This window comes from Gallinula chloropus (genome assembly GCF_964237585.1).
Source record: "Gallinula chloropus genome assembly, chromosome: 4".
In the NCBI taxonomy this organism is placed as follows: domain Eukaryota; kingdom Metazoa; phylum Chordata; class Aves; order Gruiformes; family Rallidae; genus Gallinula; species Gallinula chloropus.
This window is the reverse complement of record NC_140088.1, coordinates 80,173,969-80,201,197: the sequence shown is the minus strand read 5'-3', so window position 1 is coordinate 80,201,197 and position 27,229 is coordinate 80,173,969. Positions and strand designations below refer to the sequence as shown.

Below are 27,229 nucleotides of genomic sequence, written 5' to 3'. Positions count from 1 at the left end.
CAAGTTCAAGCATTAACAAAAGTCCCTTTAGTAAAATAATGAGACTGCAAGCTGAAATCAATTCACTGGGTCAGGACTGAAGAGTCTCACTTAATTACCCCACAAAAACTGTATACACATCCTTTTCCTTAAGGAATCCTTAAGCATTGTGTTTAATAGATTGGCATAATCACTCTACAGAGCTCAAGAATCCTTGTTACAAGTACTTACAAGAAATCCTTGTGTTATCCTTTCAAATGAATTGGCCAGTAAAGGTTTTTAGTCAACTTGAAGCCTGTATATTGAGAAATTGAAAAGGAGTCTGTTTTATGTACTTCAATGTGTTTAAAATAATTCTGAATGTATGTATAAGAACTATCAAGACTGCACATCAAAAACAAGATCATAGGATGGAACAAAGCCTTTCCGGTGGGTGTTACAAGAGTTCTGCCTACAGCATATGCACCATGTGGGTGGTTCACCATAGAACATCCTGCACCTGGGAGAAAGGTGGAAGTAAGAAACACATTTTTCAGTACTACAGAAATTTCAGTTAAGCCTCCCAAAACTACCAGTTATACAGAAGTTGCCTTAAAAAAGGACTTTATTATCAGATAACAGGACGTGAAGACAGCAGGCAAACAGTAACTACTTCATCTTTCATTGAGACATGTATCAACTCAATATTTAACTTCATACAGTATTAAAATGTACTGGTTTTTTCTCCCACAACATCATTACTCTCTAGTTCCTCTATGAGTTGAGACAATGGAAGAATCACCAAAAAAAATATCCATCCCAATGAGGTCACTAGGATTGATAACTCTGCTGTTCCTAAGCAGTACCATAAAGGCATTATAGCAAGTTAATAAGCCTAGAAAACAAGAATACATCCCCATGTTTATTTTACAGTGTTTACTTCCTTCCTATTTGCTACACAAGCAAGCTGGCCTTGCTTCTTTCAATTAAATCCTACGTTTTAAATAACGGCATAAAAATCGCATATATTCCACCCAACACAAATCAGGCCTCTTTCAAAGCCACAAAAGACTCTTCCCCTCCCATCATTCACTTGTCCAACACGCCAAGCATAGCTGTCAATCACTTCACATCCCTGACAGCATAATTGCTGAACAAAACATGAAAAATGTGAGGAGGGTTGAGACTAGAAGAGATACAGCCAACATTCCTCCCTGCACACTTTGGTATTAATTTAGGGTTCTCCTTTATTAAGATTCCCCTCCAGTCATTGTTAAAGCAAAATAACAAGGAATCTCTTGAAGAAGGTTGAAAAGGCCTTGAAAACCAGTATTGCCAAATACTTTTGTTTTGCACCACTCCTCATTCCAAAAGCAAGCAGTAGCATCATTCCCAAACAGGGGCCTCTTCTTTCAGGAGCAGTTTTATCTTTGCCCCTAGCTCCAAGACACCATTTTCTAACTTTGCTGCTGCCCCCGTCCCTGGAGGTGTTCAAGGCCAGGTTGGATGGGGCCCTGGGCAGCCTTGTGTAGATCCAGGCCTGGAGGTTGGTGTCCCTGCCTGTGGCAGGGGGGTTGGAGCTCTATGATCCTTAGGGTCCCTTCCAACCCAGACCATTCTATGATTCTATGATTCAAGTCATTTTTCCTCTAATACTATGAAACGTTATATGAAGCAGCAGAAACGATGAGGCTGTGACAACTAATAAGTCATGATAGTGACAATAATAATACCATCTTTAACTTGTCAAATGTCCTCAGTTATCTTCACAAAACAGGCATTTCCTTTTAGTAGGTACCTTTTTAGATATTGTAGCATCAACTGGGAAATTCTAAATTATCCCTTTACAAATGAGCAAAACTTTATGCTTGATACTTAAAGTCAGGCTAGTTTTCATAATGTGAGCACATTTTAGGTAGAAAGGCAGAAACATCAATATTCAATCAGTAAAATTTGTATGAAAAACTTTAAGGTGTCACTCTTCAGGGCACTCGAGCAAATATGCAAGTTCATGTAAGTGACTCAACAGCTACACACCTCTGCATAATAGATATTTTTTTCTGGACTTCTGATCTGTATCAGAAGATCCAGAGATTTCTTTAAATCACAATACAATGTAAGTGACATTTTGACTACTGAGAAGCAACCATTCCTTACAGGACCCAGAGGAGCTTTAATTTTCAGTCTATGCAGAATAGTTTCATAAGAAAAATCCAGCTTTTACTGATTCAAGTATAAATGAAAAATACCGGCTCGTATTGGGCTATTTATTTTTTTATAGCCCATATCCCCTGTTCAAAATCCTTTATTAAAAATTTTTAAGTAACAAATAAAAACAGAGAATCACTATAAGTAAATCCATCTCCAATCTTTGCAACTATTTCAACATTACAAAATGGTTTTTAAAAATTATTTTAAAACCTGCACAACTACTATTGACTGGCACTTGATTACTTCTGGGCCTTGAAAACATAAGCACTCTAAATCCTACTATTAAAATTTTGTATCAACTAAAGAATGCTCAGTCTCCTTACAGAAGATTATTTATATGCCACTTCCTGAAATGGAAATTCAAAGTTTCCTGAGAGAAAAACATTTGTGACCCACTGTGGGGTTTTTGCCAGATACGTCCCTCTAAATCTGAGGAATCCAGCAGTATAGGTAGTTTATATACTTCTGAAAAATTCTTCAGGTTCCACCAACATACTCTAGAATAGAGTTCTACTTTCAATCCAGCATAATTTATACTTTGTTAACAACAGCACTTAAGTAAAGGACATCTCAGTAACTGTCAGTGTTGCATAATCTGTAATTTAGAAATACTACAATGTCAACTTCTTGGGATTCAGAAAGGGTATTTCAAATGGGAATACATGAAAAATCAACTTGCAAGACCTGAAAGAAGCAAGAGAACCAATTTTGGTTCATGTTCTCCTTTCTCTGTTCTGAGGAAACACAAAAAGAAATTTAATAGATTAAAGCATTTCAGCTCCATTCAGAAGACAGTAAATTAATCCTGATGGCCTCAGTTGCATTTCTTTCAGAAAAAAAATGTTTTTCAGTAGCACGTTTACAACAAATGAAATTCACCAAAGTGAAACATGGTTTAAAGGCAACTCTACTAGTTCAGACAACTTAAGGAGCTGCTGTATGACTAAAGTATATTTTTCTGTTTAGCAGAGTGAAGGAATTTCCCCTCCCAACACCCTAAAGGCTTCTGATGCATTTTTTTCCTGTTCATAGCAGAACTGATTAATAGCTGTGGCTTAAATCCAGTGTACAGTTTGGGCAGCTGCTGACGGGCCACTCCATCTACTTGCTGCTCCCTCTTTGCTATGCACAACACGTGCTGTTAAATGCACGCTGTCAAAAACGCTAAGATGATTCACTTTTAAATCTGGTAAATCTAGAACATGACTACTTCAAGACATTCCCTTCTCATCTTCAGGTGTGGAAAACAAGCAAGCTTATAAAAAACACATTGTCAGTTTTCCTGTCAAATCTGGCATGCCAGTTTTCAAAAGATATAAAAAGAATCATCACATAAAAAAATAAAAGGGATAATTTTTCCACTGTTTACTGCACAAGCTTTAATTAAACAAATTGCAAGCCTTCCTATGAGCAACAATGCAACTATGTAAAACAAGCAAGTCTTACGATTACTGGAAGACTATTTTTTGTCTCTCTAGTTTAAACAACCAGCATTGTCTCTAAAATTACTGTTTAGCTATGATGGAAACAGACCTGTTTTCAGATTACAAAAATATAACCTCTCTCTCTAGTGCAGCTGCGAACCAAGAATTAAGAAAGAATTAAGTATCTATGAACAGTATGCCATTATTTTTACTACAACCCCCTGCATACAATACAGACTTTGAGAGAACAAGAGCATCCCAAACACAAATACAGATCCTACTCTTAACACTTGAATATCATTTAAAGTCACAGAAATGCTTGGCAGTCTTAGATACCAAGGAGTATCTTTCACTTTTAATGGCAACAAAAGCTTGAGTCTTTGTCAGGTTTTAGATTATGTTTCTGTATGGAAATAAAATACACTAAGCTTTACTTAAAAAAAAGAAATTAGGAGTTAACAGAAATCGTGAAGCTTTATTTATTTTCTTCATGCTTGCAAGTTAAAATTTTCATTTCAATTATTAATTTTGTATGTTGCTTCTGTTTTGAAACCGTGCTAGCAATATATAAGCTAATAGTTTGATTTTCTTTCAGTTTGCCTCTTTTTAAGTAAAGGAGAAAGAACATAGGTCTTTCATGTAAGGATGCTTCATGAAAATTTGAGGTTCTTGCTTGTTTTAACTGGCGTGGGAAGTGTCACTTTCAATTGGAATTTTCACGGCCAACTTTTTAATCAACAAAATCTTACAAGTATTAGACCTGTATTTACAGATGCTCTACTGTCAATGAAAGAGGGACAGAAAAAAAAGGTTAACTGGCTTCCAATTTTCCCATTATAAGCACTATTTTGTAGCCAAGCATAGAAGTACAGAAAGCTTGCTTATTTTACTTAAAGTAGAGCTGGTATTCCCACAGGGGAATTTTATCCCCCCTCCCCAATATTAAAAAAAAAAAAAAAAAATCACAAAACAACAACCCCCCTCACCATTTACAAGAGCAGTACTTTCTTTTTGAAAAATGTGCCAGACCAGTAAAATCAGAAATAATACCACAAAAGACCCAGACAGCCCATGGCCCTGCACATCCTCCTGAAATATGAAAGACAGTCAGTAGTCCAACCCTTACTGTTACGTCAGCCTGCCTAATGGTTTCAAACAGCAGTATTTATCATCTTAGCATTCTTCTCTGCCCCTTTTTGCTCTCCAAAAACGGTTCATAATTCATAATGAGTTGCACCATATTTTTTTTAATTTATGGGAAAGCAGAGGACTGCTTCAGTTTCTCTTGGTACTTTTTATGAATAGCAGCATCGTGAAATGAGACACCTATCAACATCACAGACATCCAAAAATTTAGGAACACCTGCAGATCAGTTCAGTTAACAGTCATTTAATTCACTGGTGAAGTAATACCTGTACAGGAAGATATCAAGGAGACTGCAAACACTTCACTAAATTTCATGAAAATGAAAGCTGTTATTATCCCTCCTACACTCCCTCTCTCTCTCCAGACAGGTCTATAAAAAGAACAGCCTGCAAAGGCAGTCAAACCTAGCTGACATGAGCAGAGACATCTGCAAAAGCTGCTTTGCCAGCATAGTTTATGTCACTTCTCAGAACAAAACGAGTATTTGGTGATATGACACGATCAAAAGCATTTCTGCCAACATAAAACTGATCATAGCATAAGTTAGGCTGGTACCACTGCACAGGAAAACACCACTAACATTGCTTTTCTTTCTGAAAACCCCAGTCCAGATAAACTCCCACAGCAACAGCTATGCCATTTATCTATGATACCATATTCCCTTAAGTCAGTGGATGAACATCTTTGCTAATACAGTTCATTTAAACCAAGGAATTGCTAAAATCCAATTCCAGTTAAAGCATGCTTCTACCTGGATCTGAATGAAAGCAACAAATAGTGGGTGGGGGGAAAAAAACCCCCACACCAAGTCAGAAATAAGTTTAGTAGTTAGTCATACTGAAGATACTCAGTTACTTGCTTCTGTAAATTAAAGGTACTTTTTTAAAAGACAATTCAGTTGTATTTAATAAGAAAAAAAAAAAACAGGCTGAGTTGCTATGATCTCAAGTCCACTACTTTCTCCTCATATAACCTTCCTCCAAAATTACTCTCTTCTGCCACTGTAGTAAATGAAACAATATGTCTTTCTAAAGAACCACAAATCAAGTGCCAAGTGGCTGGAGGGGACACTTAGCAGAGGGGAAGAAAAAGGAGCTACCTGGAAACACACAGCACATACTCCGACTTCCTATCCTCTTCTATTTCATTCCTTTTCCCATATTACTCATCTGGGGCTTGGCCTTTCAAAAAAACCCCACCAAGCTCTTAGAAATTCATCATTCTGGTAAAGTGGTTAATATTCATCTACTACATGTTAAAATGTCGCGCAAAGTAGTACCTACTCTGTGGGCTGTTAGACTGCTTCTGGTGAACATCACTGCACTCCCATTATTTAACAGCTTCCTCAGCCTTCAGAAACTGTCTGGACTAGTGGGAAGGCTATTAACATTTTAAAATGCTTGCAGCTAATATTTCCAAGTTGTCTAAGAGAGTAATTATTGCCCATTATTATTCTTAAATAACAGCATCTGTTCACAAGTTATGATCCAATGTACACTTTCAAGCTGGCCATTGCATTTCTTTTGCACATGAATACTTCTCCCCTCTCCTCCCTGCCCTCCCAGCCCAGCCTACACTAAATTTCTCTCAAGCTAAACAGGACAAAATACTGATAATGAATACTTTCCTGGGTATGGATAATGGAGAATATTCCATCAGGAAGAAAAGCTCATATTAACATAGGAAAACATTAATTGTATAGAAAACGCATTCTACAGTATTACAGGATGCTCTCGCCCTTCTAAAGGAGAGAAAAAAATAAAGAAGGTTACTTGAATGAAAGCCCTACACAGTGGCATGGCAGGGCTCAGGTTGAAGGAGGGTATATCTCATCTAGGCATGTCCCATGGGAAAGGGAAGAAAAAAAAAATCCACTTCCATTAGCAACACCTAAGCCTGTGTGCACACCTTGACTCATCCAGCCTGACCAAGACAAAACATTCTCCACTTCTCCAATTCAGAAAGAGGGTCAAAATGATCTGAAACTGTAGCTGGCTCCCTAACAACAGCCTGCTTAAACCCTCCAGATCGCAGAGATAGCCTCTCTAATAGTAATTTTCGTTGCTATTAGGTTTGACTGGTGAAAGATTTTATCTCATCCTCAAATTCTGAGTATTTTTATAGGCTACCCATGGAGACCAAAGAACCCACACAAGGATGTGGTGTAGCTGCTGAAGACTACGCGATCCTTACACATGCACACAGCAAGTCGGTTTTCAGGGCATCAGAAATATCTTCCATCATGCTTAGAGAATGGGAAGACACATAAAAGGGAACGTTAAAAGTAAGTGTACACGGGTGGCAGAAAGACAGGGTCAGGGAAAGCAATTGTGGTGTTTTAAAATAAACTTATTAATGACTCCAATAATTTAAATGGCTCTAAGGTCCCTCCAAACAGCAGCCTGCCACCAGTGCCATCAATAGTAAAGCTTTAAGGTCTGCCTTGTGAGACAGGCAGCATCTTTCACTGTCCACAGGGTAGCAATTACAGCAGAGCAGTACAGTAGTAATCCCCAAAAAGGATTGGGCTTTTTTTTCTTCTACTTTGCTATCCTTGGAAACACTGTAACTCCCAGTGATGCTCAAAGGAGCTGGACACAAAAATACACACCAGAGAGTTTATTTATAAAAGTCAAATTGGCTGGAAAAAAACAGCACTCAAGTCCTCTGCTTGCTCTCCCAGCTCTAATGACAACAGAGAACAAAACAGTCTGGCATTAAAATATTTGCTTGCACATGTAAAAATATACCTTTTACCCTCACCCTAAGCTTACACTGACTATAAAAGCATTTCATAGTGCCCAGATCCACAGTTTTACCGACCACTCCTTTCCAAAGTGCCAAACAAGCATCAGCTAACAGCACATGCATGAGATAAAGCTAATTTCTCAAAACTACATAAAAATTCAATTTAAACACCTTCAGAGTTCCACTAAAAGTTGCTAATTAGTAGTGATTTCTGGAAACCATCTATTTTTATTTTTTTTAAATCTGGCATAACTTTTGAATGATTTACTTGTCTGCTGATTCTCCAGATTACACCCTGAACAGACCAGGGGAAAGACCAACAAACTGCTACCCATAACCCCAAATAAGAAATACCAATTTGGAAAGTACGTCCTTGTTCTTACACTGATCTAGGGTATTTTTCACTCCTCCTACACAAAGTGGAGAAGGTAGGCTTTGTTTTTAAAGGCTGTACTTTATTTGTTGAAACTGGGGATAATTATGAAATGTTATATCTATATTAATAAATGGCAATTCACACTGAATGAACACAGCATATCAAGAACAAAATTAACAAAAAACACTCCCTGCATATTCCTGTTGTTTCAAACACTTCACGCAATCATCAATACAGTTCCAGTGTAGCTAAGTTAGACTAAGTTGCCATAACTCATTTATTCCTAATGCAAAATAAAACAAACCCAAAGAAAACACACAAAGCCCACAGGACAGCAAGGGCATTTTCTTGATTTGATCCAAGTGTAAACAGATGTTTGAAGAGAATTTTTTTAATACAAACACAGTCAGAAACCGTTTCTAATGTGTGTCATTTCAGTATCACGTTGTGATTTTTTTAATAAAAAGCAAATGTAAACCACAGACTATTGATTAAATAGAGATTTCATAAGTATAAAGCCAAAAGAAAATGATACTAGTGTGCTTTTTTGTTAGATTTCAGCATACCAAGAATTGTCGGTGCAGTTGCTATCTCATCCTTCAGATTTTTATGGTATATGGGATTTATAAAAGGGGCATTTTTTAGATTAGGGAAGGAATCTGTCCATAAGCAGCAAGTACACTTCAGTGATTATGACAGACTGAATTCCTATTTACCCCTAAAGTATTTTTTCTTGCATTGTTTGTGAACCAAAGTGAATAATTTTTGAATTTTAGAAAACTTAAATCCTGGCAGCACAAACCAATCAGAAATAAAGACCCACACACATAAAAATGAGGAGAGTAGACAGAAAAAAAAAAAAAAAAGAAAAAAAAATCACCGTTGATAGTAACTGGGAGATTCCCAGGGAAAGAAGAAAAACCTTCTGCTCATCCAGGAAGCAGAACTTGGTGACAGCAGTATCACATGCACGTTGACACACATAGAAGATGACCCTCTGTATACTGTATTAAGTAGCTCAACATTTTTCCCGTACCTGGCCTTTTATCAGGTCAGTATTGGGCCCCTACCTGGAAGATTTTCATTCCATTTTCTCTATCTATCTTGGATCAAAAGACATTTTTCTGGTGAGTAGGTGGTCTCACATCACTTATTTACTTCTCTCTACTCTTCCCACTCCTCCCCCCCTCCTTTTTTTTTTTTTATCATAGAAAAAAGTCTTTACCAAGTTCACAGATTCCAAGTTCTTCACAGATTTCCTGAGAAGATTAACTGAAGTGGTGAATCGATTCCCCAGGAATCATTTCCTTTTAATATTATCATAGTAAAAAATGTGTAAGTGAATTAAGTTAGAATCTATTTGAAAACCTACTGTGCATAAATGTATGTTCCTGAACAGCAGATTCCTGACAAAAATATTCTAAATGACTCATGACTGCAGCATCTTCAAGTTTTGCATGTGTACTCTTAGCAGGTTATCCATCCAGAGCAGCTGCAATGCAGGTATCCCTGGGGACATACTGCCCTTCGAGACGTAATTTGCCAAAACGCTTCAAAATCAACAACCCACTGCTGAACACCCTTGTGTTGCCTGCAGACCACCACATGTCCCGGTCTGCCACGGGATGCAGTCATAGCTCATCTAGAGAACAGCTAGATCTTGCTTTTACAACTGTGTACAGTCACTACTTAGTCATTTTCTTCGGAAAAATACCACACCTTTCATCCTGAAAGGTAAGTATCCATTTGGAAATTTCAGAGCAGTCGACACAAAAAATAACATCTCCAGCATTTAATACACGTCCTCTCATCTCATCTCACAGCTACCAATTCTACTCATTAAAGTGAATACAAAATTCAGAGTCTGTGGAGGACTTTGACCAGGAAAAAAAGGAACGAGTCCAGCTCCCATGAGCACTGGGACTCACATCAAAATAACATTTTGGGGGTTTATCCCATTTCTTGGATAAATACAGAGCTAAAAACTGATATCCCAATCATCAGGGCACCAAGGCGGTAAGAAACAGGGTGAATGCAGAAAAGTGATTTGTTCATGCCAAACCACCTTTTGGAATAAAGTTTGAAGAGTCTGGTCAGTACTTTGAATTTCAACAGCTAAGAAAACTTTAAGACACACAGCGATGGTTTCATAAACTCCTTTCAACTGGCACAGCACACTGAGAATTAGATAGTTAAACAGTGACATTTAAACTCACAATTTGTCTTCTTGAAACCTGTGCAAGATAGTAGATTGCAAAATCTTTTAACAGTAAATGCAAAGTACTAAATACAAATCAAGTCCATTATATAAAGTTATATGACAACCAGATCCAGGAATCTGAAGTCAAACAAAATGTTCAGCCACTGTTGACAGTCTTAAACCTAAATACAGTTTAGTTTACTGCATATGGAACTATGAAACGATATAAGACAAGGTCAAATGACAAAACAGTGATTATAGACTATACAACATACTGTCAAAACATGTATTCCAAAAAGGGAGAATTCCTGGTCATCAGTAGTTACAGTAAGTACATAGGTTTAAATATATTTTAAAAGAGGGACCATCCCAGGAAGACCAGGGGGCAAGGCATTTCTTTAAAGATCTTGATCATGTCTTCAAAGACAACTTCATTTTAAGTTCCTTATAGCACTAGCTATTCCTCAAAAGTGCTCTAAATGGTCATACCACAGGCACACACGTTCAGTTGCTCTGCTGTATAAACAATTGTGCAAACTTAAATGACAGAACAGGGCTGTTTAAGAAATCAATCCTGAACTGCACTGAATCCTGACTACAACAAAACCAGTTTAGTCAAAAGCATTCATTGCACTCCCACATCTTTGCTGCTCCTAGAACTGCCATATTCTCATAGAGGACCAATTTAAGTAATTGCCTTTTGTTTGCAAGTTGAGGAAAATCTCTTCCATACACCAGAACTTGCAAAAGACTTCATGTGTTTCATGCCCCTGTGCTTTTTATTCTCATCACCTCCAAGGCAGGAGAGATGAAGGGATGTTGGCACTAAAACCATGACCTTAAATGACTGGTGGAAGCATAGGAAATGGACAACCATCTCCCCCACATGTACATACATACTACCATCTAAAATAAAGTTGGTACAGCCATCTGAAAATCCACATGGGAAATATGTCCTACTGAACAGACTATATTCCTCTGCCTCCACAGCCCAACCCACACAGCCCGCTCTAGGTGATCCTGCTCTGGTGAGGGGGTTGGACTAGATGATCTCCAGAGATCCCTTCCAACCCCCACTGGTCTATGATTCTGTGACTCTATTCAAAGCAGTAACAATACCAAATAAAGTGCTTACTGCCTTTTGCGTTGTGAAAAGCAAGTGATGATTTAAAAAGATTCTTTTGAGGTGAAGCCACAGTCAGAGCATGAAATGCATAAAGCTGAGGATCTGGGTTTCACTGTAAAAAAACCACTTTCTGTACAGCTCCCTTTGGGAAGGAGAGGGGAAAGGATATGCCAGAAAACCACAATAAGTAGCATTTTTGGAGGAAGGCACTTCCTGCCCTTAACTTTAAGATAAATCCCAAACTCAAGACTTCTATAAATAGACAAAACAGTGGGGAAAAGAATCATATAGGATATCAGATGCAACTGGTATAGAACTTCCATTATTCCTTAAAAGAAATTGTGACACAGTTTTCTTAAAAGCAATGCACAGGGTGTGAGGAGCAAGCAGGCCCTGCTATTTCTTCCTTGCTGGCTCATTTTACAACTGATTTAGAAATATCCTTCACTACTGTTCATAAACAACATTCAAATTCAAACCTTTCGACACGCCCAGGCAACTTAGCACTGAATCTCACAACCATTTTAGCACCCTAACTGAGTTAACACATTATCGTATGGTCACAATACTTAGTAAGAGCATTTCATTTTTTTTCTACCACTTTACAGGTTTATGCAAAGTTGGCAAATCCTAGCTTTGTTATTTCCTACCAAGAGTAAGATCACCCTGGAACAACCAGGACAGGCTGTTCATTATGTGTAGTTTAGAAAAAGTCATCTTGGGAACGGTATTTCAGAAGCTATCAACAGCAGAGGTGACAGGCCACTACTTGGCTGACAAATTATGACAAGCACACTCTAAAAATAAACAGCAACATACGGAGGCAGTAATGCTATAGTCAAGATTTTTTAAATGTTTTTTTTAATGGAAACCTCACACAATAAACCACGATGCTTTGTGAAGTTACCCACAGCTAGAAGAAGTAATACTTCACTTAAAAGCTATTTCTAAAGGCCAGAGTAGCCATTAGAGCACCTGTTTCAAACAAGCCTCCTTTGTTCAAAAGAAACGTAAGGTAACTTGTACCCTGGAACACGGGCCAATGTCAACAGCAAATCCAAGTGGATTTCTGTAGGTTGTGTCACTATAAAACGTGTTACTTTCGTCATGGCTAAATGTTCGTTTGCTATCAAGCAAAGACAGACTGTAACAAAGTGCCATTATTTTCTCTTTGCTTTTAAATTCACATAGAATATTCATTCACATAAGAACATTAAACCTCAAACAGCAATGCTAGTTTATCAACCCAATAAAGTTGGAAATTTTACATATGCCAATTTCAATAAAGAATTTACTTCCCACACAAGAAGTAATACATATGAATGGAAGCATTAGCTAAAACTACCCTGGTGCTTCTAAGTTCTTTCCTAATAAAATAATTTTCAAAAAATAATAAAGCTGAAGCAATGACTTTAAGGTACAAAATTAAAAAAACACCACTGAGAGAGATTTAGAAAGGCAGAAACTACAAGGCATCAAATAAGACCGAGGTCAAACCACTGTACAGGGCTAGGTACAAAGAACAAGAGAAGGGAGAAATTAAAAAAGGAAATAATTCACCTGGGAATTCAGAAACATACCATCTGCTCACATGGAACAAAAAGTATTCTACCAGAAATCTCAAATTTCTTTGCTCCAGGCCCTTAAAACTGCTTTCTGAAGCTAGCAAGGTCTTTATACACTGCCATGTCACATATACAGTCATATTTTAGAGCAATATCCAGTAGTCTAGAAATTTCTCAACTTCTAAAGAAACATCCCTGTAAGAGTTATCTCGAATAAGTCTTACAAGCTTCTTATACAGAGGATTTAGGAGTAGTGGAGTCCAGCTATACATCAATACTCAGTAAGGTAAAATAAGAGCTAGTAGCACTAAAATAGACAGCTACCTAAAATATGGCAGAGATGGAATATACTCTTCTTTCACCTCGACAAACACCTACTACAACAACAATTATCATCGTAACAACAATCACCATCCTTCCCTTGACGTTGTTACCTCAAAATCATTCTTAATAGCTGAGCTTGAATTGCATTGCCATCTGATAGTCATTGAGTGGCCTGAGACCAAGGAGTTGGCATTTTCAAACTGAATCATCATGAATTAAAACAAGGCAGAGGCTCTAATTAGCGGCTTTCAGCAGTAACAGAGAAGTCGTGACAAGGAAACTCAATTACCCTCATTTCAGCAAGAGCCAATTCCTGGTCAGCATGTAGCTGGCGGAGCAGCTTGTGTTTCCATACCTACGGTGCATGTGAAATACTTCAGCCTTCAGATCTGATCACTGCCTGCCATTCATCCAGAGGTTTGATTTTTTTTTCCTACTTTATCAAACATTATAGAGCCCAAGAAATTTGATGCACCATCTAAAAACCTGTACCACAGATCAGCCAAGATTACAAAATGCAACTCAGACCAAGACCCTCACAATCCCCCTTCCTCCATCCAGGTGAAAACCATCTCACTGGGAGTGTTTACTGTGCACTCACCACCTCCTTAGCAGGGAATATATTCAGCAGACTTATGAGCTACTGCACTAATACAGAAGAGCTAAGCAAGAGATCCCCTCACCAGCACTCATCATTAACCGTGCAAAATCTTATCTCTTGTTTCAAACTCAGGTCATCTTCCATGAACTATACCTCCATTTATTTTTCTCTTAAGATACATTTACACCATTATAAAGGGGGCTTTGGGAACCTGGTCTGGCACAGAGCGTCCCTGCCCATGGCAGTGGGGGCTGGAAGCAAATGGTGTCTGAGGTCCCTTCCAATTCAAACCGTTCTATGATTCCATGATTTGCTACTTGTTCAACACTACAGACAAAAAGGAACCTATGTAACAATTAAACTGTATTACTCTATGTTCTCAACATGTATTTTATCTACCCTCCACAGGAAATCGCAACTACGTCAGCTTTCAGCATCTTATGACTTTGGTAACTAGCATAACAAGCCCAACCACATAAAACATCTTTGCCACACATTCCGCTTCCGCAGCACCCAACACCTGCAATTTTCTTCCAGTTCTGTAATCTTTTCAAAGACTGTGATTCCTCCAGAGTCAAGGAACAATTCCAGAGGCAGACATCCCTGGCAGGACTGTCAGTGTGGGCACACTCACCTCCCTTCCTCTCACTTTTTAACAACAATTTCTAATCAGGTATGGTAGAATCCAACGGTACTTTAACAGCATTGTTTTGTCTGCTGAGGGCCCTGTTCTTCCTCAGTGATACAACTCAATACTTTTTAACTACATTTTAAATTTGCAGTTGCTAACTTATAAAGTTCAAAGCTATTACAACACTAAGTACCACATACACAAATGCAGTCAAATGCCAGGACTTAAAAATACTGACGTAGCTATGTAAATAAAAGTGTGTCTTCTTTTATTACTATAGTTACATTACTTTCAAAAACCTGAATGAGCTGCAGCACACAGACAAAAGTAAGTGATCGGGGGTATCTGCCCCACTGCACAGAGGAGGGAGGATGCTCCGGACACCCACAGGAACATTGACAACAGATACAAAGAAATCCATAATACTGCAGGGTTAAATCTGTCTGCCACAGTTCAAAATGTAAATATTTACTGCCCTGTAAGTTGTGCATTCTGAGGTGTCTTTTGAAAAGTAGTTGAAATCCACTCAACCATTCAAATGAGCACTGGCTACTCACACAATTGCAACGTACTACTGATTTCTGCAAGATTAGATATTTGAAAAAAAAATAATGTTCTGTTTGGGTGAAGGAATGATTTCCTGACAAGATTAAGCACTTATCTCAAAGTCAAACAAAAACAGTATCCGGTATGTGCTTTAGGTTTGTCCCACTAGATTTCAGATATCAACATGTCTGCAAGACTCAATTCACCTAACCAACAAAATTTTAAGTTTCACTTCACATCTTTCCTTGCCCCCAGGAAGACATCCCACCAGAACCCATTTTTCAACATGCAACAAAACAATGTAAACACAGACAAGATTCAGTATTAGCAATACAAAAATGTATCGGGCCTCAGCAGCTCTTCTCCACCCAACTCTGCGTGCCAAAGGTAGCATTACTACCCAGTTTTCTCACTATTGCTGTATTTTATGGGGAAAAAACCTTAGGGCTAGAGCCTTATTACAAAAGTTGCCTCTGAGGTTAATCCTCATAACAACAAAACTGGAAGGCTTCTCTCTCAAGAAGCATCACGCACGCACATATGCCTTAAGTAAAAAAAAAACTTCAAGATACTGCTTGAAAACAGAGTACCATATACTTTTCTGGAGAAGGTTAAGCTGTTTCAGAAGTTCCTAGACACAGCCATAAGCATTTATTCTCAGTCTTGTAGCACAAGTCTTCACACCTTCAGCTGCACCAACACTGACATTTGGAGCTATAATCTAAACCAGACTGCACCACTTAGATTTTAGAAAGAAAAAGAAATGCTCACACAACACCTCTCAAAAATAAGTCAATTTTCTTTTGTTCAGCTAACCAGATTGTATCACTTAACCCTGTTTATACTGTAGCCTCACAAACAGCTGGATCGGCACAAATGAGGCAGCAGAGAACATCAGCACGGGAAACAAAGCTCTTAAACAAGCTTTGCTGCTAGAAAAACACAATGTACCAGGAAAGATTTAGCTTTTGGTTTCAGCAAGTCAAATCTCATGCAGAAGCTTCTTCCAAAGCTGTATTGGTGGTACCGACTTGTTTTCCCACGAACTGCTTACAAACCACATTCGCATAACATCCTTTCTCACCCCTCTAAATTGTGGATTATTTTTCACTTCACAGGACAGTAAGTCTGAGTGACTAATTTCAAATGGAAGACGCTGTACCAATATTTTTCTCCCCAATTACAGAAAAAGTAAAATAAAGATGGGAGAGAAGAGTATCTGTCAAAATATGGAACTGCAAATACAAACTGTAAAAGAAAAAAAAAAAACCACAAAACAGCAAACCCAGGCTCAAAAATTTTAAAGCATCATCTCACATGGAACAGGATTCATCTTCCCCTTTGAACTTATTTCTTAACTATGAAATAAATGTTTTTATTTATTAAGCCAAGTTTATTTTATCTTTAAGACATACAAAAAGCAAGGAAGCAAAAACAGTCTGGTAGAGACAGGCGCCAACAGGCATGGTCGAGCAGCATTTCAGTTCCACGAAACTTAATACCCTTTCCCAGGTAGCTTACACTGATACCAGATGCATTTTCATTGTGCTGCTTTTGTTTACCAGAATGCATACAAATAAGAGAAAAATGCTATGAATAGAAATATTAATAGAAGAAAATTCCTTTCATTTTTATCACTGCTGAAAAGTAAATTCTGCCCTTTTTTTCTAGGAACACTTAATTATTTTAACCTTATCTTATTCCTTCTGTGTTTTCATCAGGTAATGATATACATACTGCTCTTTATTCTTGGCCACATTTCTCCAGAACTGCTGAAAATCAACTATTAAACTGCTTTTATTCAGGTCAGACAAGACAGAGCCACACAAAGAAATACATCTCCAGATATACGGGCAGAACACAGAGATACCCAGAGAGAACAAATAGCTAATTTTAACTCCAAAACAAAGCTGTAAGAAAAGCACTGCAGTAGGGCTCCTCTCTCTCTCCCATGTCAAGAAAAGCAGGCAGCTTCAACTTCAGAGAACGGGAAGCAGAGGACCACATCCATTTCAAGACTTATTTAAATACACCCCTTCATGCAAAATATATCCAGCAAATTAAATCTGCAACACTGGCTGCAGCAAACAAGGCGCACAGACTCAGCTGCCCTTCACAAAGCATCTTTGTAGAGCTATCTTTCTGCCAGCGCTCCTTTTGAATCCCCAAACAATACCTCGCAAAAATTAGATCTCCTAGTGTGGGAAAGTTCCCAAAACACAAGCCAAAATATATTTTCTCATGAGGATACAAAAAAAACCCTCAATGAGGAAGTCAAAAGTTCTTACAATGACTGTTCAATATACATATGGTTATTCTTGAAACGCGCTAACAGATTAAGTAGCGGCATTCTGATTTAGGGGAAAGAGTTATCAAACTCAGATCAGTAATTCATCAGAACGAATTCATAGCTATTGCTCAATAATCCACATTAGCATACGGACTTTTAAAGACTTTTAAGCATATAGGCGGAAAAAAATAATGGAATTCAAGAAACAACAACTGGTTTCACAAAACCTGAGCTAACCTCTATTGTAATAAGTGCAAAATAAATGAAGGCTCTTCAGAGATAACATTTAAATCTTTTTTTCCAGGCACAAAGTGTTTTCCATTAATAACCAGTTAACCCATGGAACATTGTATCCTCCTACTAAGGAAAAAACATGATTTGGGGAAAATGCTTGTGTGATGTACTTCCCCTAATCCACACTTGCATGCCTGAGATGAGAACTAGCAGCCTTTTATCTCAGAAGTTCAAGATGATTATGCTTGTTACTGACTTCAGCAGAAGGGCAAGCCTACCCATGACAATCCACGTTGCCTTGGAAAAAACCCTCCTCTAGCATAGCCTCCCCAGTGGGGTAAAGTAGGTCAGGTGGGATGGTGTTGTCCCTTCACACCACTGAGGGTACAGACACATGCTCTTATGGCTGGACAGCTTGTTAACAGGCAAGTAGACAAAAAAACAAAAGCCTTGGGCTAGGCAGAAGATCGAGGAGCTTCAGGCCCTGCACTGCTCACTCCAGTAACTTCCCTAGGCAAGACTGCACGGAAAGACAAGGCTGCGTCCTTACGCACCCAGCTTTTAATTGCAGGGCAGGACATCCATGAGGTTGTCAAAAGCATGTTCCCAGGAATGTACCCAGCCCAAACTGGGTGCAAACACTTCTGCACCCACAGCAGGGCAGAAATCAAAAACAAGCTCTACCGAGAGAGAATTAATCAAGTGGGAAATTACAGGGACCTTATCAGCGTAACAGTTTAACCCTCACTTTCCAAGCTACTTAGTTTCAGTACAGCTAACCACGCCGCAACCTTCTGACGTAATGAGAAAGCAGGCAAGTGTTCAGGACAAGGCTTCACATCAGCTCTTTCTACTCTGGAGTTGAAGGCATCCCGATCGCACTCAGGTCTTTGCAAGTGTTCACAAAACTCATATTGCTACAGAAATATTCAAATGCAGAAAGTACTAGTCCTGTGACAGAGGAGAACTACAGCAAGAGGCATCGGAAATTCAAAACGTTCTTGTCATTCTCAAAACTCTTAACAACAAAGATAGGAACGGCTCTGGGAAAATGCACCCTCTGTCAGAAAGACTGTGAAATAAATACATTTTCTTTCAAAACAAACAGGATACTGAGTAGCCTGTTGCAATACATGCCCTTAGTTTTGGGAAGGGCATGGAAGTGGAAGTTCAGAATCTGACATTCCAGGGCTGTTTGGACAGACTTGAGATTAGAGAGGTCGGAAGAAAATCTGAGCTACGCAAGGGGTTTTGGTTTTAGTTATCAGCCACAAAAAGACAGCATTCATGCAATTAAGTCCGTTGGGTATAAAATTATGCTGCATAGTAATAGCAGCTTGAACAAAAAAAAAAAAAACATTAAAATCAAAAAACCACTATAATTACTTCCAAAATACATTCTCCAATATTATTTCTGTATTAAACAAATACAATACTTGCTTTGTCAGGTAAAGGTCTCATTCCAAATAGTTACTTTGGTTTATCTTCCCAGCTAAGCGCTGAAAGACAGCAAGAAAAACCTCTATGGCCAAAGGTCTCTCTATGCACGTGTTTATCATAGCTTCTTCTGGTTTATTTATATCCATCTCCCCTACTTACAACCCAAGGGACACCAAAAGACACCACTTCAGAATGTGTCTGATGAACTGTAAATGAGGATGTTAACTACTTTGCACAAGTTTCCAAAACCCTGCAGCATCTGGAGGGCTTTTTTCCACTCAGACCAACTACCTTTACAACTGACTTGATGATGGCAACTTTGCTTCAAGCCAACTGCCAAGCAAGTTCTAGAAAAGTGTCTGGACCCAGACCTGGCAACAGCCTTTTTACATTGCACGCTGTCACTAGCCACCCTCACAACATTATCGCAAAAGGTAACAGGCTCCATGGCCCCACTCCTGCAGGCAGCAGCAAGCACCAACACTACCATGGGAAGTGCAGTTAGGCATCTTGTTGCGTTGGCCAAATGGGCTCCCCTGAAAAAACAGAACATCAAACCTTGCAAACTGAACTTACTCCTGAATAATGACATTACAATGCCCCGCGCCATGCTCTAGCAATGTCATGCAGCCAAATACCAGGCATCAGCTGTCACAGTCCTTCACTCTTCTGGGCTACTGAGAACCAGCAGGAGAATTTAGCAACAGAACTGGTTCCCAGCACTCTACTGCTGTTAGCAGCATGATAATGGGGGCTACCTTCCTCTTTAAATATTGGCATCAAAAAGATGACAGCACGGTTGCACGCTGACAGCAAGGAAAATCTGAAAGCAAAACTCAAGCTCCAAAATACTTTTATTTTCCAAATAAAATAAGTCCCAAATAAGCTCTTTTGAAAAAGGATCGCTTTAGTCTTCTGGTATATGCGATATACACCCACTAAGCCTGAATTTAAAGACTAAGCATAATTCTCTATGCTAGACTCGCATGTAAAACACTTATTTTCTATGATCCCATTAAACTAAACAGCCTGGTATTTATTTGCTAAGAGATCACTACAGCAAGAAGGAAATGTTCATTTCTGGCTTATCTGAAGATTGCACACAATCATGCTATCAGTGGCTACAAGTATAAAAATAACACAGCTAGGGAACAAGCTGAAAGTTTATTTGGAAAAAGCATAGGTACATCCTATAATTAAACCATTGTTCCTCTTGAGGGCTCGAGAAAGGAATATCTGCTCAACAGTAGCATCCTGTTTAGATGTCTTCTGACATTAAATGACGCACTAGTATCAGACTAAGCGCTACCGTACAGTTCTTCCCTTAAGATGTGATCCAATGCCGTTACCCCTCTGCTATTCACTCCTACTGCACTGAATTGCCTCCTCGATGCAGCACACCGCAGTTTCCCAAAGAAAACCTTAGGCACCTAACTTATATAAGGCATACATTAAAAAAAAATTTCTTCCCACAGACGTCACTGCGTGGCATGAAAACAGTGAACTAGTATGTGGAGTTTCTGAGGTAACTAGTTATTCACATACCATGCAATGCAAATGAGTTGTTAGGATAAAGCAAGAGATTAGGGCTCTGGTTTCTCTTGTTTGAAAACAAAAGCAGCCCTATTTTTTTTTTACAGATTAAGCTGCACCAGTATAAAACTGTACACTTTCTAAGATAGCCTATCATGCCAATAGGAATTTGTTTTGAAAAGACATAAAGCTACGACAGATCATGTAAGACGACGTTTTGAGAAGAAAAAAAATAGATCACTATTTCTCACAGCTTAAGGGCATAAAACCATTTGTGATTTATGAACATTTAGAAGTTAGATTCCCCAAAGTAGTTAAATTAACTTCCCAGTTCACATCTTCAAAGAGAAAATGAATACTTTAATAAAGCAATTAGAGAGGAGAGCTGTGTTACACAACAGCATGTTGAAGTACAGCCCACATACATAATTCCTTTATTTTTTTGTGTCTCTTCAGTCAATGGAGTGTTGAGTTGTAATTCAAAACGTTCAGAAAAACTCTGTGAGGATGCAAGAGAGACACGAAGCTAAGAATTTTCCACACCAATGGCAGAATACACAGTTTACCTCACAAAAAAAAAAAAAAAATCAGTCCATTCCAAAATCACTGCGAGATTTTGGCACTACAGAGGTTCATTCAAGTTCAGTTTGCTTTCTCTGACAATGTGTATCAGACTGAGCAGTTCTCGAAGCCATACAAACAAACATGGTCTGGCTATCCTGCTGTCACTCCTCTGAGCCCGCAGTGAAGTCATTTTGCCAAATCTGCACCATGACAATCCAGGGTGAATAGGAACGTCAAACACGTATTTACCTCCTCGTGACTTGGAAGCTGAGGCCCAATGTGTTTGTTGATGCAAGTTAGGAACAAATACGCTACTAAAATATTTATTATCTGACACAATAACGACAAATTTATTTTCTCTTTCCAACTCTCTCTCAGCTTTAAAGAATATCTCATCACTTCTGAAAAGCCAAAATTAAGTGACTACCTTTACAAGTTAATGCAGCAAGGAATAGAAAATACAACAAAAAGTTGCTTTAAGCAATGAAGGAAAAAAGGTCTTTGTGCCTTGCTACAGAAACTTTTCTTTTCCCTTGGAAAAAGATAACATGCATAAACATATTTCTTTCAAATTCCAATACCGCTGTAAAATAAAACCCAATTTCCAGACCAGGGAGCGAACATTAGAAAACTCCACAACACACACACACAATTCAGCACAGCCAAGGGAACTGCAAGCCCTGCTCTCCCCAGCAGCAACAGGAGGGCACATCCGACCACCAGCTTTACGTATTTCCAGTACTAACAACACACCATGCTTCCCACAAATTTGGTCTTATCTGCAGATAACTTTGGCCAGTGTCAGCTTCATGGATTTAAGGGTGGGTTTCTTGTCCTGTGGCAATCGCCACAGCAGGCTTCCAGTCTGCTGATTTGGGAAGTTTTACAGCATTACTGCAGCCTCGGTGTTCCTTGTTCTAGCTCTCTGCTCCATGCCCTTCACATCATCTATCCCTGCATTCAAGCTAATTTCTTCACTGCGTCATTTCTCACTTTCTGCCTTTTCATTTTTTTCTTTTTTCTTTTTTTTTTTTTATTATCCCTTCTAGAGTGCAGGGCCAACTGGCAAGACAGAGAGAAAGTTTAATAGTTCTCGCGGCACAGGTCATGTCACCCCCAAGCCCAGAGCCTGGTGGCCCCAATACCTGACCAACTGGTTTCTGAGCATCTGCTGGTGTCATTCCTCCTGACCACCCTACCAACCTTTGATAACCATCATCCAAGGCCGGACATGGTCGGCAGCCTCCCCTAAATGGAATTTACACCTCTACCAACACCAGGAACCTCCCTACAAGTTTGCAGAGAGTGTCCTCCCCAGGAGAGAGCACTCAGCCTCCTTCAGCTTTAACAACAGACTGAAGGGCTGGGTCCAGCACTCAAGGCAGACATTTGGAAAAGGTCAAACAAGGACAGAGAAACAACTTTAGCACCAGAAAAACACATTCCAGAAGCAGCTTTTAAAAAAAGAGGGGAAAAAAATAAAAATCAAAACAAACAAAAAAACCCAAAACAAACAGGAAAAGAAATTAAATTTGCAAGAGGGACACGCTAAATACTATGCCTACGAAGTCAGTGTGTTTTTCCATGGGACTTTTTATTTTCTCACACATATTCCATGAGCATGAGGATAAAAATAACATTACCACAATGACGTATCTATAGTAGGAGGAATGACTTATGGGTGCCGACCGAAAGTCAAGGTTTCCTCTTTGCCCCCAATTTGAAAACGTCACCAGCCAATCAGCCGCCTGCCAAAATAATCAGTAATGCCTTCTCTTCCCCAAAACCAGAACACAGGCACCGCTCAGAGAGCGGGACAAGCCTTTAGAAAATAGGACAGATGGCATTACAACTCCAAGCAAAGTAACTCCTTGTATCATTAGCTATTGAACCCGCAGCTTGATGTGGGGGATCAGTGTAAAGCTTATTAGTCTTGAGACAGTTGGCAGCAACCGCCACTGCAGCAACCATCCGGGAGCAGAAGGAACTCATTCAGTTTAGTTGTTTTTCAGGTCATGTTAAGTCAAAATGCTTCTATGCGCACTCCAGTCCCAGTTTAACCTTTCTTAGCCTCTCCAAGCGCAATCATGCTTACAAGCGGCTTCAGCTCCCGCACTCTGCTGACAAAGAGGGCTTCGGGAGCCCGGCGCAGGTATCTAAAAAGAAAAAAACCTGCCTGGTGCCATTGTGTAAGGATTTCACCCTACTTTGGAGAGCAAGGACTTGCCAAGAATACCACTGACCTCAGCCCCAACATTATGAAACAGCGCTGCCAGCTCCAGCCAGCTATGTAAAAGTAGGGATTGAATTCAGATCCCGAGCCACAGCGTACTGCGGGATAATAACAAAGCAAAAATCCCCGAAATTACACTCTAAGGGCATTTTTCTTTTTACCGGAAGCAGCCTCCCAAATAAACTCAGCTGGCATCAACCTCCCTCCTCACCCCCACCCCCCCCCAAAAAAAAAGAGAAGGAAAAATTAGGGAGTAGGAGAAAGTTGCTGGCGTTAATGCATTGCTGCCCTTCCCGTGAGCTTGCCGCCCGCGAATGCAGCGCGGAGAGGGCCGGGGTTGTGGAGGGAGTGAAACCCGCGACGGAGCCGCTCTGCTCCCCCGGGAGCGGGGCCGCGGGGCTCCCGGAATCCCCCCGGGCCGGGGCTGCGCGGAGCGGGCGCGCTGGCGGAAGCCGCCCGCCAGGCGCGGAGAGCAGCGGGGCGGACCCTCCTCTCCCCCTCCCTCCCCATGCGGGAGGGTGCCGTGGGGTCCGGGATAAGGGGCCGCCTACCTGGGGGCTCCTCTCCGCCGGGTTCTTCATCACCGCCTGGCGGAAGCTGTTATCCACGTAGGACGCCATCGCGCCCCTACTGCCTCCCGCCGCCGCCGCCTGCCCGGGCTCCGCCGGCACCGCCGCCGCCCGGGGAGCGGATGGGGGAGGGCCGGCCGCGGCCTGGCGCTGCGGGCTGCGCGGCCGGAGCACTGGACGAGGAGATGGGAGGCGGCGCGGCGCGGAGGCACCGCGGGCTCAGCAGCGCCGCCGCCCGGAGCAGGAGGCGGCGGCGGCCGAGCCCCGCCGGTAGCGGCGGCGACAACGGCTCGGTGCTCCCTCTCTAACCGGCTCTACGCCTCCCGCCGGCCCGCTCCGCCGCATCCCCCCAGGCACCGTCGTCGTCGCCGCCTCCCTCGTCTTCCTCCTCCTCCTCCTCTTCCTCCTCCCATCCTGGGATGATGGGGGGGCTCCGGACCCGCCTCGGAGACAGGGAAGTTGCTGGCTCGGGGAGGAGGAGCGGCGGGGGGCGGGGCGGGACGCTTGGGGTGGTGGGGGGCGGGTCGCAGGGGGGCCGCGGCCGGCGAACCCTAGTTCTTCGGCAGCGGTGCTTCAACATCCATCCCCTATCCCACTTCCCCCTCAAAGCTGCCCTGGAAACCTATCCCTGTTGGTTTTTAACCCCCAAACTGAAGACTGACCGCCTGTCGCCATCGTCCCGAGGGACGCGCATCACCAGCTTCGGTTGATGCATCATTAGGAATGTTGGTGATGAGCAAGCTGGACGTTTTATTTAAAAAAAAAAAAAAAAAAACCAAGAAAAGAAAAGAAAAAAGAAAAAATAGAAAGAAAAAAAAAAGAATGAAAGACTTGATCTGCTGGATCTAGTCGCTCCCTGCTTTGGGGAGGCCACCTGTTGTCACCCCTCTCCAGAGTAACCTCTATCAGCCGGCTGTCCCCTCTGCCGTCGCTAAACGGGGTAAAAACGAGGAAGGGAAGGGTGTGAAATCTTTAACGCTTTTCGGGGGAGGATGGGGTTATCTGGCGGATCCTTCTTTTCACGTGAACTTAAGTTTTTAAAGAATGAAGGTCTTGCAACATGGCTGATTCTCTTTGTTTACCACGACACCGAGCATGTCTCAACAGCAGCTTGACAAATGCGAGTCATGGAAGTATTATTAATGCACCATTAACAGCAGCGTAATACTATTAATGTATTTGCATTTACAAGCCATGTGTACCTTTTGTTGATATGCATCAGGCAGTGTAAATAATGCCAACATTAAGAAATCCATTTAATTTCCAGTCACTAAGTGGGGTTATAGACATTTTTAATCACAAGTAAGGCAATCTAATTATTTTGTTTTTTTTTTTACTTGTAAAAATTCATAGGCATAACTGATTTATTTCTTACAAAACACACACTTCCAGCATCAGGAGACAAAAATCTTACACTTTTAGACATACATGGCTCTCAAGCTGTGTCTTCAGGCAGTAATCTACTAAACCTACTGAATTTCTACATATGGCTCATTAACAAAGATAACTCTCTGGGCTAATCCCACTCATATGTGTCAGCAAAATATTTTGCAGATAATACTGATAATTCTGGGCAGACCATGAGAAAAGACTACAGAGGGCTCCACATCCCGACTACATCTTTCCTATCGGTGCTTATTAGCAGTCCTTATGGGGGATTATTTTTTTAACTAACAGATTGAAAACGTAGTGTCCTTTGCCCTAAAGAATAACAGTTTTACATATGTATTGCAGTCACCATCCAGAAAGTATCATTTCTTCAAATTTATCAAGCCTGCAGCCATAGGAAAGTGCCAGGGTTTCTGAAGCTCAGTTTACCAACCCGGAGTGCTAAGTTTCCCTTTTTTTGTGGGGCATATATATAGGGAGAGTGCCACAGGAATGTGAGGAATGCTCTCCTGGGCCCGCTCCTAGATCACTTCAGGGCACCCATTCCCTCCTGCTACAGACTAGCTTGCCTGACATCTTCATATCTCTACATCAAAACAGAGCTACCCACTCTATTTTAATACGCAATTATCTTTCATTTCAGACCTATGAGCTATAACAGCATCAAGTTAAGGGCTTCCCTCTGATTAATTTTTCTTTGTGTTATCTGGAAGCACAGTACCTGCTATTCACAGTGATATTTAACTTCAGCCTACGGGGTGGGTGGGGGAGAGCTCCAATTGTACTCTGATCAGTGTGACAAAACTTGATGGTTATAAACATATGTCAGGGGCCTATCACACACCACATGAATTGTTAGAAATGGGAATGAATGAAAACTTCAGAATTATGTACAAATGCATTCAAACACTACCTCAGTTATATTAAAGGATGTGTCGGTTAACACCTTTTTAGTGCTTATAAGCAACATATTTGTATAATGCAGATGCTTCTGATTGTTTATATTCTCCATGGTGGATACACGTCTGTTCTTTATGCTGTTTTTTTGGTCAGGTTTTTTACATCTGAATAGGGAACAACAGCAAATAATCATCAACATACAGACTAAGGACAATAATTATTAGAAAACATATGCTTTTTCGTTATTCCTCAATCTACATAATCCAGCCTGATTTACAGTGGATTAGGGGGTTGTTTGCATGGGTCATGTTATTACATTACATAGATTTTCTTACCCTGTGTTAGACTAGGAAACCAGGAGTTAACCATGTACAGTGTTTGCAGTATTGATATTTCAGCAATATGGAAAGGCTGCAACTCAAAATATGACAGCTCAGCATAATATCCTTTGGATAGCTACAACTAAACACGATGTTAAAGTATTTTAGAAAAGTATTTTGCCTCAGAAATAAGGGTTTCTGCCCGCCTGAATATCTCCATTTCTTTTAAGGGATCAGTTGGAATGGTCAGGTCAAACAGTTACTAAATGCCAAGGAAACAAATTCAGCATTTCTGTGAGCTCTTCATTCATTTGCTAGTCGACATTTTTTAAACGATATTCAGACTTTGAGAGGCTTGCACTTGACTTAGCCACATGGCACTTAATTCATGACACCAGTTATCGGTCACCCACAGTTAAAAGCTCAGTTTGCTCAGGAGAGGCCGGACTGCCCTGGTAGGGAAACAGAACGTTGCCTCTTTGGGGAGTTTAGTAGAATGTATACATTCCATGTGGGTATAAACCCACAGATGTCCTTTTATCCCCTTTCTTTGAATGAAAACTCATTTTCATCTATCTACTGGGCACAGCATGGCCCCTGAAATGGATTCATGCGGCTGAGTTCCAGGCTTCAGAACTGCCTGTCTCCTCCCCTGCTCTCTCCTGGCACCTTCTCAGCAACCATAAAAAAGTTACTTTCATAACCATTCATGGAGGTGGACGGTGAAGGGGAACAGAAGTATCTGGTGAAGCAGTCTGGAGCTGACCTTGAGAACTATTGGCCAGGGCAGAGGCCAATTTTATTGGATTTTAAGTCACAGATGAATGATTTCAGGTACAAGAAAGGCCACTAACAAGGGGAAGCTATCTCCTTTGAACAAGATTAACCCCCTGTGCTCTG

The 27,229-nt window shown here is 40.5% G+C and overlaps 1 protein-coding gene across 2 annotated transcripts in view; it reads right to left on the bottom strand.

The window, feature by feature from the left end:
• RAPGEF2 (Rap guanine nucleotide exchange factor 2) overlaps positions 1–24,159 on the bottom strand; it is a gene marked incomplete at its 5' end in the record, with an annotated part of 181,272 nt that extends 157,113 nt beyond the window's left edge. For both annotated transcript variants that reach the window (XM_084264147.1, XM_084264148.1), the window contains one exon: positions 23,703–24,159. In XM_084264147.1, the coding sequence (XP_084120273.1) occupies positions 23,703–23,771 (69 nt within the window). The remainder of the gene's footprint in view (positions 1–23,702) is intronic.
• Between the last annotated feature and the right edge of the window lie 3,070 nt (positions 24,160–27,229).